The sequence below is a fragment of the Aptenodytes forsteri genome, unplaced genomic scaffold (assembly GCF_000699145.1).
Source record: "Aptenodytes forsteri isolate BGI_AS27 unplaced genomic scaffold, ASM69914v1 Scaffold53, whole genome shotgun sequence".
NCBI classification, from domain to species: Eukaryota; Metazoa; Chordata; class Aves; order Sphenisciformes; family Spheniscidae; genus Aptenodytes; species Aptenodytes forsteri.
In genome coordinates this window covers 8,796,281-8,815,576 of record NW_008795909.1, presented here as the reverse complement: position 1 = coordinate 8,815,576, position 19,296 = coordinate 8,796,281, and the positions used below count along the sequence as shown (strand labels likewise).

At 48.5% G+C, this 19,296-nt stretch overlaps 2 protein-coding genes across 3 annotated transcripts in view; one reads left to right on the top strand and one right to left on the bottom strand.

Annotated features, from left to right (window-relative positions):
• The window catches only part of SETD5 (SET domain containing 5), a 41,201-nt gene extending 26,542 nt beyond the window's left edge, over positions 1-14,659 (top strand). For both annotated transcript variants that reach the window (XM_009284415.1, XM_009284414.2), the window contains exons 18-23: positions 2,489-2,545; positions 4,032-4,499; positions 6,308-6,594; positions 9,629-9,762; positions 13,551-13,624; positions 13,815-14,659. In XM_009284415.1, coding sequence (XP_009282690.1) covers positions 2,489-2,545; positions 4,032-4,499; positions 6,308-6,594; positions 9,629-9,762; positions 13,551-13,624; positions 13,815-14,414 — 1,620 coding nt within the window. In that variant the 3' untranslated portion in view covers positions 14,415-14,659. The remainder of the gene's footprint in view (positions 1-2,488; positions 2,546-4,031; positions 4,500-6,307; positions 6,595-9,628; positions 9,763-13,550; positions 13,625-13,814) is intronic.
• A 4,308-nt stretch (positions 14,660-18,967) lies between these two features.
• The window catches only part of LHFPL4 (lipoma HMGIC fusion partner-like 4), a 2,209-nt gene continuing 1,880 nt past the window's right edge, over positions 18,968-19,296 (bottom strand). The window contains exon 4 of the mRNA XM_009284543.1: positions 18,968-19,018. Within this exon, the coding sequence (XP_009282818.1) occupies positions 18,968-19,018 (51 nt within the window). The remainder of the gene's footprint in view (positions 19,019-19,296) is intronic.

The window sequence follows — 19,296 nt, the reverse complement described above, 5'->3', positions numbered from 1 at the left end:
ATGTGGCTATATTCCTGAGCAGCAGCAGCATGTCAGACTCAAGCACTACTGCCTTTCTCCTCTACTCCACTTCTGGCCAAATCTCCTGCTCTATTAAATGTTAAACCTTGCTGCAGCCCAGCCTCCCCTCACTTTGTAGCTATCAGTAACATTAGTCTAATTCTTTTCTCCATTTCTGCACAGTAGCTCCCAAATTTTGCAGACTTTTCAGTGTTCTTTAGTCATCTTCCCCACTTCAGATCTCTGTGCCAATGTGGCTTCCAATCCCTGCCTCTTCCAAAGGGTGCAACAGTGCTCCACTTCTCAAAGGCTGTCTGACATCCTTGGCTCCTCTTTCCCTAAACAGCTTTCAGTAACCCCAAGTATGGTAGAAATACTTTACATCAGCTTCCACTATATCCTTTGTTTTTCCTTTCCCTTGATTGGGTAGAAGGAAAATACCTTATACCTTTGATTTCTTGATAGTTTCCTTTTTGCAAAAATCTGCAGAAGTGCTGAGCAGGCTGTGTAGGTAGTTTCCCTTGCTCTAAACTCTATGGGAGAGTTAACAGCATCCATCCAGCTAGGACCTTCCACTTTGTGTTGCTGCTCTGTGCCTGTGAATAAGGATCATGCTGTTTGCAGTTTTAGTTTTATTTTCTAGTATTGCATATTTTCATTTAAAAAAAATTGAACTCTTCAGGCTGGCTGCTTACACTCTGCCAGTTAAAACCATTAAAAAAAAAAATTGTGCAGTGACAGACTGCTCCATACTAGGGACTGTTTTGCAGGAATCCCTCATCTGTTTTGCAACAGGGCAAACAGTCCTTTGTGGTATTTTTAGCTTAGTGTGCTTTGATTATTTTCTTTGACAGCCCTTTCTTCTAAGCTGTCTGAGGCAGATCTGTAGAGGTTAGCAAGGAAGATTGTGGAGCATTGAGGAGAGAGATGAAAGACTGTTTCAGGCACAGAGCTTGATTGGAAATGATCCTTACCTTTGCTCTGATTGAGGTGGCAGATCAGGGCAGTGTTGCCATGGACCTTCACAGTCCAGTCACTGATTTCCTGTCCCACGTTAGCGTTAGTTATTTTCGTTGCCATGTGTAAGACGTGGGAAGTCTGGATTTCACTGGGCATCTATACCTTACTTGCCCCTTTTACCTTTTTTCCCCCTGAAAAGAGTCTAACAGCTCAGTAGACCATAGGCTTCTGTGTTCAGAATTTTTTATTTCTCTCAATGCAGCTCATTCATAATACTGCTATTTTAATGTCATGCCTGTTTCATTTAGCTACCATCAATTCCACCTTGAGTGAATGCATCTCCCCACGTATAAAGCTTTATACTTCAGTCCTATGGCACTGTGGGAAGAGAACAACAGAAAGATTCTTCCATCAGTTCCCAAGCTTCCTCAAGCGAGCGGAAGATGTCGCTTGACATCTTGGCTTGCCAAGGAACACATTTTTGAAAGCTCTGGCTTTTAAGAAACTTCCTTCTTGGTTAATTTTCTAGCTGCTCTCTGAGGAGCTTGTATCATAAGCTTCTGAAGCTCTGGTTGGTCGGGCTTTTACAGACTGAGTTTTTTCAGACTGTTTTGGGACTTCAGATTGGAAACAAATTGGAGGATGCTTAGCCCCTCCTATATTCATAGGAGCGACTAGAAGCGTGATGACACGCATCTACCTTTTCTGTGGAGTTTGTCAGAAGCTTTTTTAGCGAAGAAGTTTCTGAGATTCCTCAGTTTTCTGAGTGTTTCTGCTTTGCAGAGGACAGTGACTCCTGCCATATTTCTCTGATGGCAACGTACCTCTGGGAAACCTTCTTCCTTTCTGATTCTGTTTTAGGCCTGCTCAGTAGCATGGAAAGGAAAGTGCTTGGGAAGGAGGCCTTAACCATGCCATCACGTGCGAACGCTGCCTTCCACTGATAGGTGCTCAGATGATATGTTACGACATTTCATAAAGCTGTCCATTCACACCTCTTCTCTTGACTTTAGCTGGAAAGGTGGCCCACAGTGGATTGAAGGAGACATTTTTGTTTTCTAGTATAAAGTTTGTGAAAGTTCACTATAGTGTTTGGGGGATCTTAGTTTACCTTTTCGGCAAAACCAGGCTTTCCATCTCTCCCGTGTTCTCAGACTAAACACCATAAATGGCTGTCTCTGTATTTCAAGGTGCAAACTCCATCTGACAGCATCAGGAATATAAAGAATAAGATGCTTCATTTCTTAACATTTATGTGCTCTGTTTTGGGTACTAAGTTACAGCATGAAACACAGTAACCCAGTCCTGTCTCTGTGCTTCCAGGAAGCTTTAGAAACTACTTAACCGAGGGAGTTGCCATCCAGGCTGGGGCCAGTTCATGGGATAGTCGTTTTGTTTTTTGTGGGTTGCTTTTTTTTTTTTTTTTAGAATAGCCATTGCTAACCCCTCTGCTTGTTTTTTAATTGATTTTATTTTGCTTCTTGACTTTTTAAGTAGATGAATAACAAGATGCTTTTCCCTCCTCTAGAACGTATCTTCCCCTGAGAGTTCCCCTGCGCATAGGCCTGAGTCCATGTCACCCGAGGTAGTTATCACACCGTCTCAATTGCATCTGAGGTCGGGAGCATGTGTGCTTGTGTGTGCATTTGAGGCCATGGTGGGAGGGGAGGGATGAGAGGTGCGGGGGCAAGTGGGAATAAAGGTGGAGCATCAGTCACAATAAGGCTGAGGAGAGTTTTCAGGGTTATCACAAGAGAGCAAACAAATTGAAGACTGGAATTTTTTATTCACTTGTTGACACTGGTGGGAAACAAGCAGTGTGAAGACTTGGTATGTCTCAGCTCCTGAGTTGAATGCAAGAGGACTGGGGTTTGAAATACCATAATCAACTTCAGCCACGGCCCAGCAGATAAGTGGTGTGTGATATTTACTCAGAAGCAGCAAAATGACTACGGGGGAAGAAAAGGGAAAGCATTCGCTATGAGTTTTGACTTGCGAGGACACAGTGGGGCACCTGACCTGCTCTCTTCAGCCTTGATTTATCACCTGTTCACTTGCAGACTTAAAATGTTGAGGAGATACCAGAAAGTAGTGCTTTGTTTGCCTGCTGGCCTATTGTAAACTATGAGTGGAAGTACCTTGCTCAGAGACTGTTTCATAACAGAAAATACGCACTCATCTCCAATGTGGTAGGTTAGTTGGAGCTGTAATACAGCAGAAGAAACATTCTCAGCAGCAGCAGTAGGGCAGAGCTGGTGCCTGGCGCTGCTGTGTTTTTCCCTAAGCACTGTAGTCCTGCAAAGAGGATGAAATCGTGTCAGTTATGCTCATTGTCTGAGATCCTGACATATTAACATGGTGAAGGAGACGATTATGCCGTTGCCCTGGAGGTTTTTTGGCACTTAAAGTAGATAAATGGATATACCATTGTGTCAGTGCCTAGTGCTTCAGAAACTGTGACAGTGCAAAGATGATGCCATTATGATTTTGTTAGAGAATGTAAAATGTAGAAATGCAGTATAAATTAAATGAATGTACTATTGTTAGAGATTTCCAAAGCTCACAATAAGTGAAAACAAATGGCTTGGAGGTCCTGGGCGTTTTATTGTTAGGAAGTTAGTAGTGGCTGATGTGGGACAGTCAAGAACTTGGCTAATAAAACCAGCAAATGGACAGCAGATCTTTTCTGTTCTCTCCCCATAATGAACCTAGCTAGTACTATGTGTTAACATCAACTTTGGGACATATGAGGCAATTGAAAATGCTGGTTTTTCTTCATTGACTGCCCGGGGATAGTGCTGAGCCTTATCCTCTTGCTGCAGTAAGACTGCTAAAGGGGAAGGGGCATCTCGTATTGGACAGCTAAACTGATTATTATTCGGTCTTAGTCATTCCCCTGTAGAATGAGCAGAACAGTGCAGGAAAGGGCCAAAGGGGTGATCAGAAAGGAACAGGAAAGCAGTAAGCTAGCATTGTACGGAGTACTTCCTGACTAAGTTTCTCTCCCTACCCTTGCCTGACCCTTTTCCTGACTTCCCACCCCCCTCCTATATCCTTCTTGGATTTTCCAGCTCTGCCTCCGATCCGACCTGGATTTGAAGGGTGGGTATGTGGATTCCGGTGCAAACACCTGCCCAGAACGACCATCGCTGCTCAGCTTCGGATCCTCTGATCTGACTCCACAACCCTCCATAAACTCTACTTCAGAGATGAACTTCCCAGGGAAAAGTGGGGAAGCACAGATGCTGCTACGAAGCTCTGATCAGGCTTTTCGGACAGAGTTTAATTTAATGTATGCCTTCTCCCCATTGAACGCTATGCCACGTGTAGATGGGTTGTTGCGGGGATCTGCTCCTTTGGGAGAGAGGAAGCCAATGAATTCGGAAGCGGGATGCTGTAGCTCTCCTGCTGAAGGATATTTCAGCAGACACGAGTCAGGGCTGCTTAAAGAGACAGTGCATGGATCCATATCTCCCTGCGGCGAGAAGGCTTGTGAAGGCGTCAGATCTGCTCCCCAGAATCCGCCACAAAGGAAGAAGGCAAGTATTCTTGTAAAAGAAACTCTTAAGATTGCAGGAATCTGAGCAGGAACAGTCGGCACCATGGGAAAGACTTACAGGGAGAACAAAGAGAGCAGAATACAACTAAAATGTAGGCTGGGCAACAGTGCCTGGATGAAAACAGTCTAGAAGTTGTTAAAAGAGAGCGAGCTACCCTTTAGGCAAGACTTTGATGTGAGAGGTGGAAGAAAAGGACCACAATGAAAATACCTCTTCTGAAAGCACAGAAAGGAGAGCGTGATGCTCGCAGCTTTCATAAACAGATGTTAAACTGAGACGTGACCCAGAACAGTAACACAGTGCAACTGTACTAGTTGGTGGAGGTGTTACTTACCAGGATGAAAAGGGTCCTTACTAGGAAAGAGGGTCTAATGTTTAAAAAAAAAAACCGAAAACAAAAAACAAACCACAGGCTGTTTATTAGAAGCTATTAGAACAGTTCCATTAATATAGAAACATAGTAACATTGCCAGAACAGTAGGTGAAGGTTGTTACTTAAATTTTAGCTCTTTGAAACTAAAACCGCAGGTATATTGTCTAAAGAAAGCAAATGCATGTTGGCTTTAGAACACGAAATGGCGTGTTCTAAAGCAGGCCAGTGACCCTCATGGGACTAAAACTGAGTGAAAAAGACAAATGAGGCGTTGCTATGATAAAAATGGGTACTCATGGGACAAATAAACATACACTTGTGGAGATGTGTATCGGTGCCTTTTCCTGTACTTGGATTTTTTTTTTTTTTTAACTGCAAGTGTGGTAACTCAGGTCACTTGTATAAGTGTCCAGCTGGATGGAATATCTTATTTCCATTCCATTTCTGGAGGGCTTTGATTTTTTCCTTTGGTTTTCTTTTAAAGTTACACTTATCTTAAAACCTTCATATGTTGAGTTACTTTTGGAAATATCCTGTTCAAAGCCTTCTATACAGGCATTGAATCATAGTTGATGAATTCTTCAGCAGAGCTGCCTTCTGCGAGTGCTTTATGGTGTCTGTGCCTCATAATAACTCTTAAGGGAAGGTACAGTGAAAGGTAAGCGCTCAGCTGGAAATACTTGTGTGTTTTTGGTTCTGCTGTCCCTGTGTTACGAGACTGCATTATCTGGGACCTTTTGATCTGTGCCTTTGACAAATTTGAGACTGCTTTGCACAAAATACATGATACCTTTTCTAAAAGTAATTTATTTAGGTGATAGTGCTGGAAGGTTGCAATACTGGCTGCTGAACCACCATAGCAGGAACCTGCTCTAAGCAGGTTAAAATTCTGTGTGAGGCCTTACCAAGTTTTTAGCATTAATGTGGCTGAACTAGTACAGGTGAACAGGACTCTCTGAAGATACCAGTTCTGTGAAGGAGGTTCTTATTCTCTGGTTTTGAGATGTACAGATACTGATACACATTTTATATAATGTCACAAACCAGAGAGAGGGAGTGAAGGGTGTTGAGAGGAGGATACAGAGGCTTGACACTTGAATATGTGAGCATATACTGATGTGAAATTCCAGATTGTTGGAGAAGCAAACTAGCTGGATATTTCCGCTGAAGTATTGGTCATAAATAGTAAAATGTGGGTGAGCATGGCAGTTGATGAGTGATCCAAATTTGTACCATTTAGCTCTTTTTCCAGAGTGCCTGCAGATTCAGGAAGATTTTATAATCCCAATATACCTTTTAAAGTTTTATCTGCAAACCCAGAGAAATAGATTTTAAAAATGGTGCGTGGGCATGTTCCTCTCCCTGTCCTAGTCCGTTGCGTTCCCTGACTCATGGCTGTATTTTTCTCTCCCAGGTATCTCTACTAGAATATCGCAAGCGGAAACAAGAAGCCAAGGAGGGAGGCGATTCAGTGCGATGTACAGGGACTCCTACCCGACAGGGCAGCAGCAGTTCTGTGACTGACACAGATGGCAACAGCCTGCTGGGCTCCGTAGTACGAACCCCGTCCTCCCCACAAAGTGGCTTCTCCCCTTCTCATCCCTCCCTGCCTCATGTAGAGGACATCAGCCCACCAGACTCGAGGGGGGCTAGTTCCTCAACATCTCTCAGCAAATCCCAGGAGAACATCAGCAGTAGGTGGTGAGTGTTATCCTTCCAAGCAAGCCTGAGATTGCTCCACAGAGAAGGACCAAACTCTCTAGGGGGCATTTCCACAACAATAAGTGCAGTTGGATGGATTTTTTTTGTTCTCTTTTGTAATCGCTAAACAACCATGAATGATACCAGCAGCCTTCTCAGCCTGCCCTTTAGTTCTTGGTTTAGATACCAAAAATCTGTCCCGAAAGATACGAAGTTAAACAGTTGTCTATCTCTTCCACCAGTTTCCTTTTAAGGTCTCAGGTTTCAAGGTCTTACTCTTGCGATGAGAATTTAATCCAGGTCTTTTCTCGGTGAGCCTCCACTCTGTTTGGACATGTGTGACTAAGTCAAATCTATTCAGAAGGAAAGCTCTAACAGAGCCCTCTGCAACTTTGCATGTGAGAAGCAGGGACAGTGAAACAACTCCAGCTTCTCTAATGCCTTGCACATATAGCTTGAAGAGCAGTTACCAGACTGCAGTCGGTGGCTTGCCAAAGGCCTGGAAAAAACACCTTTATCGTGTTACCATGAGAAGGTTTGATAAGGGGAAAGGCTGGTCTTCAAAAACTTTGAACCTGATAGTAATGTCTGGTCCAAAAAATAAAGTACTGCAGCACTGAAATGCGGAGTGTTGCATTACAGTGTCAGCGCAGTGATGGTTAGGGTGTTCTGCTGATGGGAGCTATGTAGTACACTGGCTCTGCTGCTTTGTATTCAAGTTCTGTTCTTGGACACCACAATGAAAAAGGCATACCTTTCTTAATGCTGATTCACCACGTACGCAGCTGTGTCACTGCTCATGTAATGGCAGGGGGATGGCAAGGGAAGAGATGCTAAGCAATGCTGAAGGTAGTGAGAAGTATGAAGTCTGTGTTGAAAGTGCTTGAGAAACATTGTTTTGGGTGAATTTGCAGGAGTAATAAGATCTGTTTCCTTCCCTTTTCCAATCTTCCATTACCCTTCAAGTGGAAATTTATAGAAATAATTTGTCTTGTACCTCTCTGACAGTACTCTGTCTGCCAGGTGACCTTTTGCCAGATGTTGGGACTGGCCACAGCTGAGACCGTCAGCTGATGATTAGTTTATAATCATTATTTTATAATCAAATATTATTCTGTGCGAGTGTTGATATCCCATGCCCTTCTCCTCCTGTGCCACTTCCTTCTGCCTGCAAAAGGGTAAAAGAAAAACCTAGCTGATTGAAAAGAAAAAAAAAAATAGTTCGGGGTGAGGTGTCAGTGTGGCAACCTTGCTCTAGTACGATGTTTTGTATTCTGTGAGCTTCACCTGCTGCTTCTCAGCAAGTGCTCTGGATTCAGTTTCCCACACAGTTTCATGAGTAAGTATTGTGTGGGAATAAAGATCATATTGTTATGGGACACTGGATATAAAGTTGAAACTGTGCTGATACATTTTGAAATGGGATTAAGCAGATTTGCTGCCTTTTAAATTCTTGTTCTTCTGTGTTTTAGTGGGCAAGACTAACAAACGTACAGTCCCCTTCTACTTTTAAAAAATATATTAGAAACTGCATGTTACTGAGTTAAAGTTGTGACCCAATTTCACCTTTAACTCTGAGTGCTTACATTTCAGATACATTTCCAAATATTCACAATGATATAATATTAGGGACAGAAGAAAATGGTGGGAACTAAAATTACGTGCCTTAATTTTTAGAGTTGTCCAGATTTTTGCTGAATTCTACAATATTTGCCAATAGCTTTCATTTAAAAAAAATTAAGTTTCTGTCTCTTTCAGTTGCCAAGATACAGCCATCACAATGTAAACAGATGTGCTGCTGCCCAGTAAACCCAGCCTTGCAGAAAACTGTCTCCAGCAAAACAATAGCAGCAACGAAGGTGTGAATTCACCCCCTCACCCCATTCACCTCCATGAGGTGTGAACTCTGGCCCCTTCTCCCTTCTGCTTCAGTGAGGGGTGAACTTCAATGTCTGGGCTATTTTTTTTTTTTTTTTTTTTTTTAAAAAGGAAAAAAGCTAATGCAAAGCACAGTTTTTAATATATCTTCAAAAAAGAAAAAAATTAAATACAGAAATCTGTTAATACGGTGTTAAGCTGCGTGCTTACATGATATGCAGTGCATTTAATATTATACTAAATATTTAAATTCAGGCATTTTTAAGGCGCGTGTTCTTCAGTGTCTAGGGTAAAGGCATTGTGAATCCCCGATCAAGGTGCTACTATCTTATAGGTTAAAACACATATTTCTAAAGAGATTTGGATGGTCCTGTGCATGGTAGATTGAATATTGACCCAAGGGTCTGGAGTTTGTCTGTGGCTGTTTTTCTTCTACAGATTGGCTTTAGGAAAGCCACTTCACCTCTGTTTTTTCACCCTCAGACTAGACACTTGTACTGTATAATGAAACAAGATCTAGCACTAATCTTGAGCGGAGAGTTTTCACATTACAGAATAAATGGGATAAAGTAGCATTAATGGCCAACGTAGCTCTGCTCCAGGAACGTTGCATTACCTGACTGTACTATCTTGACACTGTATTATCATAAAGGTATTGGGTTTGCTTCTTTTTAGTTTGAATAAAAGTAACCTATGCAAAATAGCTGCATCTAATTTGAAAACAATACCAGGATTTTCAAAATGCTGTTGAATCTCAAAACAATTTTTCTGGGAGAAGGTGTCCTTGTAATCAGGTGATCTACTGAAGTGGATGTTTATACCACGTTTTTGATAAGAGTAAAGATTTTGTATTTCTGAGAGCAGCGCTATCACGGTAGCCGGTGACTGGCAGTGTAAGATCCCACAGGAGGCTATTTGCATTGCAAAAGCAGTTCAGAAGTTTATTCCTCATCTGTCTAGAGAGCTGGTGGTCTCTGATCCCTCCCTTCTGTGGTAGGGGTTTGCATTTGCACTAACATCATACCAGTGAATTTAAGCAGAAACTTAAACTTGTCCTGTGATTATACCGAGGACCCCACAGCCCCCTTGTGCGTTGGTCACGTTGCTCTTGGCTGCGTAATAGCAATCCTCAGCTGTTACTGGGTTTTTGTTGCAGGATGGTCCCAACGTCAGTGGAGAGGCTTCGAGAGGGCCAAGGCATACTTGAGAAGGTGCTGCGAAGTGGTGCAAAGGTATCCCAGAGAAATGAGTCCTCACCTACCTGTGACAGTGCTGTTGAGAGAGATGCAGGTAGGAAGATGAAACTTTTGAACACTTGGTTGGTGGGAAATGATGGGCTCAGATAACTTTGCAAACTTGTCTATGAAGTTAGTTGTACCTTCATCTTTAACATTATCAATGCTTTATGAGAGCCTTCTGCAAACCATGCTTTATTGTTGTTCAGATACTGCCTGAGCCTATACCCCTCTTCTGGTAGACCTGGAAGAGCTCCAGATTTCTCCAGGGTTTGGATTCAAGACTACCTGCATCTTGGCTCTGGCAGGGACAGCTTCTTTGTCCTTGGACAGATGAGTTAAGCAGCACTGCCTCAATTGCCCCTGTGTCCTGGGAATGAAAGTGCTATCACTTAATAATTCTAGTTGGCTGAACATCCAGATAAATGTATTACCACACTAAAATGCAGGTGTAGGCTTTAGGCAGTGCTAAGAACTAATTTAGCTTCCAAGCCTTACTTCAGCTCTTTTTGAAGTTACTTGATTCCCTGAGTTATGATATTTGTCAGTTTTGTGAAATGCACCTCCTTACTGAGACGAATTCAGTTCTGTGTTGATGTTCCTTTCTTCTCCGAATAAAGCGTTGTCCTCACCAAGTAGCATGCAGGATCAGTGAGTGTTTGTAATTTGAGCTGAAATTATGCCCCTCTTTTACCGATCTGTGGTCTAAAGATGAGATGTGGCTTGCTGTGAGATGGACAGATCACTTCATCATTGCCTAATTTCTCAGCTGTGAAATGGAGTTATTTTTCTTTCATTTATTTTGCAGTCTCTGTTGAACATGATTGTTTTTCTCTAACAGATAGTGCCCTCAGAACCCTGATGGCACTTGGGACTTAGAGGGATGGATCATCATATTTAAATAACTTAGTCTGTGTGTTGCCATCAGCCCCTGCTTCCTCATAGCTGAGAACTGTTGTTAGAGACTCCTGGCTGATACAGTTACAGCTTGCTGATGATCTGTAGCAGGGATCTGAATCTCTCTGGAAGCCAGAACCTAGTCGTGTGGTATTTTAGACGTGGAAAGACTAGAGCCTCTAACCCAGGCTAGCACAGAGCGCTCTTTGGGTAATTCAGCAGCAACAGCAACTTTTGCCTTTGGGGTATCTCATTTCTGAGCATTTTAGGGCGAGTAGGTATTCACTTCATTCCAAGTCAGACTTTTTCCCCGGTTGCAGTAAGGTGTATTTGGGAGCACTTTCTGAAAACTGGCCTCTCACCTGGGGTTTCGCTATCTTTGTATTCCTAAGCACATCTCAACGCCTTTTCTTCATGTAGTCTTGAGAGGGAATGCTCTACCCTATCAAAAATTTCACTGGTTTCATGGGACTCTGCTAGGAGCCTGTCTCCTGTCTTTCTCATACCAGTGGAAATGGCTGTCTCGGTGGTTATTTTTTAGAAGGGGAGGCAAAATCCAGACTCGCAACAGGCCTTTTGCCCACTGTAATCCGTACGGCTCTGGCTCTTCAGTGTCACCCAAGACTTAAGCTTGAGTTCGACTTTCAGCTACATCAATCTGTTCTTCTTCCTTGTTACATAAAACCCATCCCACTCCAGGTTGTGAAAACTTAATGCTGTAGCTGACAAAAGTCCTTTTGTCTCTTTCATCCTAGCACAGCAAAATATTTTTTTCTTCTTTTGTATATTCTGGCAATTTCTTCAGTAGCTTGTTCAGATTCTGCGAGCCACGTTCCCTCCCCCAGTTGCTGGTCTGCTTCTTAGCGAAACAAATGAGTGGCTGAGTCCCTGTCATTCTTGGTATCACCTGTAGGAGTTGTGAAGATACACAATTACTTGATGCTGCAACGGATGACAATATGAGGGGAACTAAAAACCCCAAACGTGGATGGTTTGCTGATGGGGCATATAGGAATGAAATGGAATTGGTGTGTGTGCCACACTTGTGAGAATCGCAGCTGCTCTCAGTTAAAGCTGTCAGTTCATATATGCTTTAGGTTGACACAGGCCAGTACTGCCAAGAAAAGCAGTTCTTCTTTATGTCCTTCCTTGTGCAGGTATTAAGAAGCGGGGGAGGGAAATGTTGGCTTTATCTTTTAAGTTTACATAAAGCAAATTCAGAAAGGTTATAGTTTATTCACCCTTTGTAATTTAGAGTCTTTTGATAGTCTTTAACTTGTCAAGGTTTTTTCTGTGAACAGTCACTGCCAGTAAGTTGTGCAGCCCTGCTGGTGTGCCTGGCCTTTTAAGAAACAATTTCTTCCAGAAGTCTTTAGATTTCTTCTGATTTTCACACTCCCGTTAATCACAACAATCTCCTGGATTGAACAGTTAGTCTCTTCTGTGCATGACTGCTTAACAAAACATGCCCCAAACTTCAAGTTTTGCCTCTCTGCAGTGCAGCACTTGGAATGTGACCCACAGCAAACAGCTACTTGATGCATCAGATGTAGTTTCAGAAAATGGAAGGCGGCACAGGACACGTGCTGGAAGCTTCATGCCCCAGTCTCTGTGCCTTGAGGAAGAAGGCTTCTGAACCTCAACAGCAGACAAGACAACTCCATCCAGGTTCCCGTTTAGCTAAGCCAGCAACCGTGATGTAGCACAGAGAGGATAACCACAGCAAAGCCATGGGCACTGCTGACACTGATGCTCGTGCCAGTGCATCTGGTGCAAAGCCAGACCTGTCTGGCAGAAGTACAGAGCAGGCTAAGGCAGCATGTCCTGTTTCATGACTGAGACACATCTGTCATATAAATTTGATACTAATACTAACACTATTTCACCAAGGCATTTCAAACGCAGCTGCTGAGAATCCCTGAGGTGCTGCAGATAAACAGCTCTGTCTCATTAGACTGCAACATAACTCTGATGTGAAATCTTCTAGTCCCACCAGTTTCACTCCCTCCTAAAGAAACTGTAACCCCGTGTTACAGTACTGGCAACTGAAAAACACGTGGCAAAGTGGCTGGGTCACTTGCAGTAGTTACTTCTTGCCTACCCCCGTTCAGGTTCAGTTATTTGGTAGGACAAGAAGCTCACCCACCGTCTTAAGATCGAGTGCTAGAAAGGCTTGCTCTGTCAAGAAGCCGCTTATTCCTCTTGATCTCTCACATAGCTAAGGCGGATCAGTGTGTACTGTGCTGCTGTTACCCCTCAAACTTCAAAGCATTTTCATCATCTTGCCCTGTTTCTGAAATTGGCGTTTCTGAGGTCTAAGAGCGACTCCGTTTGGAGCAGCTCAATTGACTTGTAAAGCATAACCCCCAAAACAGCAGCAGCGGTGCCGTCAGCCTTGGCAGCACGGGACTTCAGTCTTCGGCAGTGTCTGGATCTGCCTTTGAGGAAAACCTGCAGCGGGATCCTGCTGACGACCATCTAAGAAGGGACAGTTCTATCTCCCCAGCTGTAACTGTAGCCGGTGTGGATTCCTGTGACCAAGGCTGAGTGGGGAATTGCTGAGTCCTTAGAAACTGCCTTCTGCCTCTCATACCCTTCTGGAAAGCCAAGGGGGCACAAGCTGTCTGTGTGGTGTCACCGGGTGCAGCCGTTCAGATAGGCTGGTCCAAGGCAGGTGAGCTTTGTGCTAAACCGGAGAGAGCTGGGGTAAGGGAAGCAGCAGTTCCTAATGTGTGTGGCTGATTTGTGCATGTTAAGGTTTTCCAGTTGCCTTTTGCTAGGGTTCTTCAGCTTCTGAACTGCTGATGGCTGGAGAAGCTGCTCTTGTCTCAGCTGTAGCTGGATGCAGAACGAGACGGCTGGGGTGCGTGCAGGTGTCATTTGAGAGGGAACTGCTGTGGCCTCAGTCCAGAGGGTGAGGTTTAATATCTTGCCTGTACATTGCAGACACAGCAGAAGGAGACACTCCAGAAGCCCACAAAGGACCAGCAGTTTACAGTCCTTCTCGATACAGCTACCAGGTAAATTCTTTCATATATTATCTGCCCATTCTGAAATAAAGCTTTTAACAGGATTAGGGGGGAAACTGCGTTTGGCTGCTAATTATTCCCAATCCTGCTGCACTAAGCACCTTTGGCACGAGAGGGAAGTAGGAAACGGGAAAGTCAGTCTGACGTGCCTTTTGTTTTATTTCCCCACTGACTTGTTCAGCTCCTGCAGTCTGACAGTCCCCAGGCAGAATCGCAGACCCTTCTCCAGCAGAGTTCCTCCCCCTACAGAGGACACCTTACTCCATCTCCTGGGTACAGCTATCGAGCAGCAGCACAGAGGACAGGACACAGCCTCTCTCATGGTTCCTCGGAAACATCCCTCTCCTCCACCTCGTACTCCAGCCCTGCCCACTCGGTCTCCACAGACTCCTCTGCCCTGTTTGCAGGGAATTCGGGGTATTACAGCAGCCAGCAGCACTCTGGCAGCGTCAGCGGCAGCCTCCTGAAGAAGAGCTGCCCTGCTGCTGCCAGCCCAGCACAGCAGACGGCTGTGGACTCTCTTTCCTCCGAGTCGGGCTCCCAGCCCTGCACAGGCACGTCGGGCTCCACCTCTGCTCCCCAAAGTGCTAGGTCACTACAGTCAGACTTGCGGACTATCAGTCTACCGAATTCTGGGCAGTCTGTTCTCTACCAGGGCTCCCGGGGGGCAGTGATTTCCAATGCACAACACTATCCGCACCGCGGGGGAAGCAGTGTCCATCAGTACAGACTTCAGCAGCTTCAAGGTTCTGGAGTAAAGACTCAGACAGGACTTTCCTAGGGCTGCCTGGACTCCAGGAGGACAAAACTGCCCATAGCTCCTTCCAGTCACCTCTGGAAGTGGCTCCTGGGCCAGTGTTGGGAGCTTGCACCTGATGCTGGGGTGCCAGGGGTCAGAGGCTGAGGTCTGAAATGCACGGGTGAGGTTTGTGAGCAGTATTGGCCTCTGGCCTTGTAGGAGAACGCAGATTTCTCTGGGGCAGAGACTGTAGCAAAGCTGTTCCCTGACGCGTGGGTACATTGCAACAAAATGCTGGGGGGTCAGAGGTCAGAGGCTGAGGTCTGAAATGCACGGGTGAGGTTTGTGTTGGCCTCTGTACATTGCAAAAAAAAAAAAAAAGGCAAAAAAAAAAAAGCAAATGGTTCAAGTGCAATGACTGTGGTGCAGCCTCTGTCTCTTGTCCGTGCCCATGGCCATAGTCACTCATGCAGTACGGACATCTTTTTGAATACGAAAGCAGTTTAAGGAAAACTTGGGGGAAGTTGAACTCCAATCCCAAAGCTCTCTTTATAGGTCAGGTTCTCAGTGTGTTCTGGGGAGGGCTTTAATCCGTTACGATCATTCCAGTCACAAGCAGACGAGCGCACACGGCTGCCTTTGGGCCTGGGTCATGACTGCCGCGGTCGGAGCTTTTTCCAGGACAGCAGAGTCTCCACAATGTGAACTAGCACGGGGAGGGTTGGAGTGTGTGTGCCTGTCGCTGCAAAGGATCTGGGAGGCACTGTCGCGTGCCGCTCTGACGGCGCGCGATCGCCGCGTCCGTCGCAGGTCTGTGAACGGGAGCGGGGGCGGTGGCGGGGGCGGGGCTCCCCCGTGCCCCCGCGCCGGGGGGCTGCCGGTGCGCAGACACGCTGGGGGGGTGACCGGGGGCCTGATACGCAAAGTGGTGCTGCGGCGTGCGGGGGTCTGCCTGGCCGAGGAGCAGGGGGGCTGCAGAGAGGTGGTGGTTAGGTGTTTGGTGGGGACCCCGGTCTGTGCTGAGCCAGGCGCTCTCCGTGCAGCGCTGCGCGGGATGTCTTTCCCAGCCGCCGTCACCCGCCGAGCGTGGCAGCAGAGCCAGCCCAGACACAGTGCGCTGTCTGTTCAATTCCATACAATTGCCAGCTTTTTTCTCACTTGTTTACTGTAATATCGGGCGTGTTTTTATTTATCTAATTTTATATTCAGTTATAACCATAGTAGGTTAGCTAATATACGACAGGTGTCATCCCTGGTGCTGCAGTGGAACTTCTCCTTTCTCTTGGATAACATAATGCTGTGAGTCTGTCTCCCCTGTCTTTTCAGATGCACAGTCTTCTTCCTTTTTTAGGACTGTTACAGGTTTCTCTAATTCACAATTGAAATCAGGTGTTTGTTCAACCTAGGGGAGACTTTTAAAATATTGAAACAAAGAGTAACTTTCTCACACTGTCTGGCTGTGAGCGTGTTGGGATGGAACTTGTCACCCCGCAGTTGGGTGTCTGTATACTGTATAAAATAGGTGTAAACTTCACTCGGCTTAGCCCTGCGGGTGCTCTGAACAGCACGGGGGGCAGGCGGGCTCTGCCCTGCCGTGGCAGGAGGGGGCCGGGGGGGGCCCTGCGCAGAGGCGCCGGCACCTTTGGGCGCAGCAGGGGGGCAGGAGGGAGGGACCCTGGAAAGCTCTTGGAAAGGTGGGGGCTGTAGCTTCTTACTCTAGTGGAGTTTTTACACCATGCTGTAACATTTGAACTTTCACAAGAGATGTAATAATTTTGATAATAAAAATACTTAACTTGAAAACCAGTATTTGTGGAAGTCCCTTTCTGTTTCCTTACCACCTTCAGCGCTGGTGCCCAGGTCGCGGGGCGAGGGGGGGTGCATGTTGGGGTCTCTTCCCTGTCCCTGCAGGGTGAATGAAACCTTGCAGGAGCAGCCCTGCGGATCCTGCCCTTTTGCCAGCATTTCGGGTGAAGCCAAGGGCTGCTCCGGGGGCTGCAGTTCCTGAGGACAGGGAAATTCCCCGAGCTTCCTGGCTGGGGTTGTGAGGTTGTGGCTGGGCTGCTGCTCTTCTCGCCCAAGCTCATCTGAGGAGGAGATGGGGTGGAGGATGTCCCCTGCATTACTACACCTGCTTAAAAACCTGTTTTCTGGTGCGCTGGTGCCTGGGGCTTTTAGTTTTGATACTGCTTGCCTTTTCCTTAGGAAGCCTGAGATGGGCTGAGCCTGGAGTGGGGCCTCCAAGTGCTGATCCTCGAAGCTGGCACACCCGAGGTGCCCAACGCCCCCGGTGTTCGACCGCCCTCACCGTGAAAACGTTCCCCCCCCGACACCTCGTGGGACCGTGTCTGTTGTGGCCCGTCCTGTCCCTGTGCGTCCACGAGAAGAGTCTGGCTCCATCTCCTCCACGCCTTCCCCCGAGGCGGCTGTGGGCAGCGACAAACTCTCCCCTCCTCTCCTGGAGGCTGAGCAAGCCCATCCCTCGGCCTCCCCTCCATGCCGTGTGCCTGCACCAGGCTCGCTCGGGCCATGGGCATGTCCCGTACTGGGGAGGCCGGAGCCGGCCAAAGCTCTGCAGATGTCAAGAGGTTGCCAGGCTGCCCTCGCGCTCGCACAGCCCAGAAGGCACTGTCCCCGCTCCTCTACCAGAGCGCGCCGTTGGACTGAAGGGCCATGTGAGTTTGGGTTGTTTTTTTTTCTCTGAGATGCAGGAATTTGCTGAATTTCAGGAGGTTCCTGCTGACCCACGTCAGCCCATGAGCCAACAGACCGCCCGTGATGCACCGTGGCCCCCCAGCCCTGGGGGGGACCTGTGGACGGGCAGAAGGGGCGGGCTGAAACAGTACTAGGGATAGATGGGACCCCCACCCCCCCTCCTGCCTGCCGTGGGGTGGGACAGACCCTTTCCCTGGGGACTCGCTCTGGCCAGTGCCCCCCTCGTGTGCCAGCCTGCGTGGACGGAGGCTCAGCCCTACGGGGCGCGGGGCGGGCTCCCCACCCTCCTTTCCCCGCCACGGCCCTGACACCCACCCGGCCGCTCTCCCCACCCCACGTAGCCGTGCCGTGGCTGGTGCCCGCACAGGGTCCTTCGACAACCTCCATGCAAACCATCTCACCTTTATCAGCAGTGCCCGGAGGAGCCCGTCCCAGCCCCCCCACACCACAGGGCTCCGAGCTCGTCTGGTTTGAATTATATTTTTCAATAAGGTTTTGTGAAACACTGTATCAAACTTTGTACTAAAATACAGATATATTACAGCTACTGTATTCCTTTCTCCACTGATTTTTCTTCCTTTGTTTTTCCAATTCAGCCAGCAACAGCACTCACAAGCTGGCAAGACCCGGGCGCTGCTGGGGGGTTTTGGCTCCTGCCGGCCCCGCTCCGGGGCGGGGGCTGCCGGAGGGATGCAGGTGCTGCCGGGCTTGTGGCCGGCAGAGGACGTTGACAGGAGTGCCAGCACCCACACCGTCCTGGGTGACTTTGGCTCCCGGCAGGTGTTTCGGCAGGGCTCTGTCCCTCACCGCAGGGCCTCAGGGCACGACTTACCGGCTCCCACCAGCCCCGGGCACCCCAGCTCACCGGGCTGGGTGGTGGTTCCTGCAGAGCCCTTCATTACCGTCCCCCAGCAGCCTCCACGCGCCGTGGCCCTGCCCGGTTGCCTGTGGATGGGCAGCGGCTCCCCTGCCCTGGGCTGCCCCATCCTGAGGCCATGGTCCCGCTCTGCTCCCTGTGCCCGGCTCGGCCCCGCTCCCAGGCCTTGCCCAGCGCCCAGGTCCAGCCCTGCCGGGGCCCCCGCGAGCCCCTGGCCTGTCGCTCCCCGGGGAGCTGGGGGCCCTGCAAACAGCCCCCGGCTACTCGCACTGAGACACGGCCAGTGCTGAGGACTTTATTGCATTGCAAGGGCTGCGGCGACCCGAGCCCCCCCGCGGCCGGGACCCGGGGAAGCCCACACGCACTGGTCTGGCCAGCAGAGCTGCAGCCAGGCCGTGGCCGCCTGTGCCGGGGGTGCCGGGTGCCGGGGGTGTCGGTGTTGGGTGCTGTGTGTGTGGGATTGAGGCTGGGTCGTGCTCGGCGGCTGCCCCGGGCTTAGCACTGACCCGGGAAGCTGCCGCCAGCTCCCTGCGGGCCATCACCATGTGCCAGCGAGGTGCAGCCAGGGGACACGGCCAGGATGCCGGGTGCCGGGGTGGGCACAGCAGTGCCCAGGTCCCCCCAGCCACACCGTGTGGCAGGGAGAGCCTTGCCGTCACCAGTGGAGATAAAGCACCGTATGGGGATGGGGAGGGAAGGCGTTTGGCAACAGCCCGTGGCCGGTTCAGGGAGGGGGCTGGCGGGGGTTCTTCCTGTGCCCACCCAGGGGGTTTTGCATGTTCAGCTGCTCCCACTTACCAGGGCTTACATTCAGCGGCGGCGCAAGTTGGGTGTCCCAGTGGCCGGTGGCAGCGAGGCCCCTGTGGTCCCCATGCTGCGGGGGGAGCGAGCGGCAGCCTGCGGCCCCGGCCACGCACCAGGAAACACCATGTCCTGGGGCCGGGCTCCCGGGGCAGGGGGCAAGGGGGCTCAAGTCACTTTACCCTGTTTAGAGAATACGAATTTACACGTAAAAGTAGGGGTTGGGCCCTGTCCTGGCCGCCAGGTCCCCCGGCTGTGGAGACAGGATCTCGGAGCTGTACAAAATAGGAGCGGGGAGGGGGCCGGGGCCGGGAGCAGCTGGCGCAGGGCGTCACCGGGCGCGCGTTCGGGTGGGAGGTGGTGGGTCAGGAGTCCTGGGGATGTATAAATCTGTTAAAAACTCTGAGACTGTTTTTTCCTTGAAACAAAACTGCAGTTGGACGCTGTTCTTGAACGAAGCGGGTTTGGGGCATCCTCCCCCGGCGGCGGCCCACGGGCGGTGGGGGGTGCGGAGCTGGCAGGGTGCGTGGG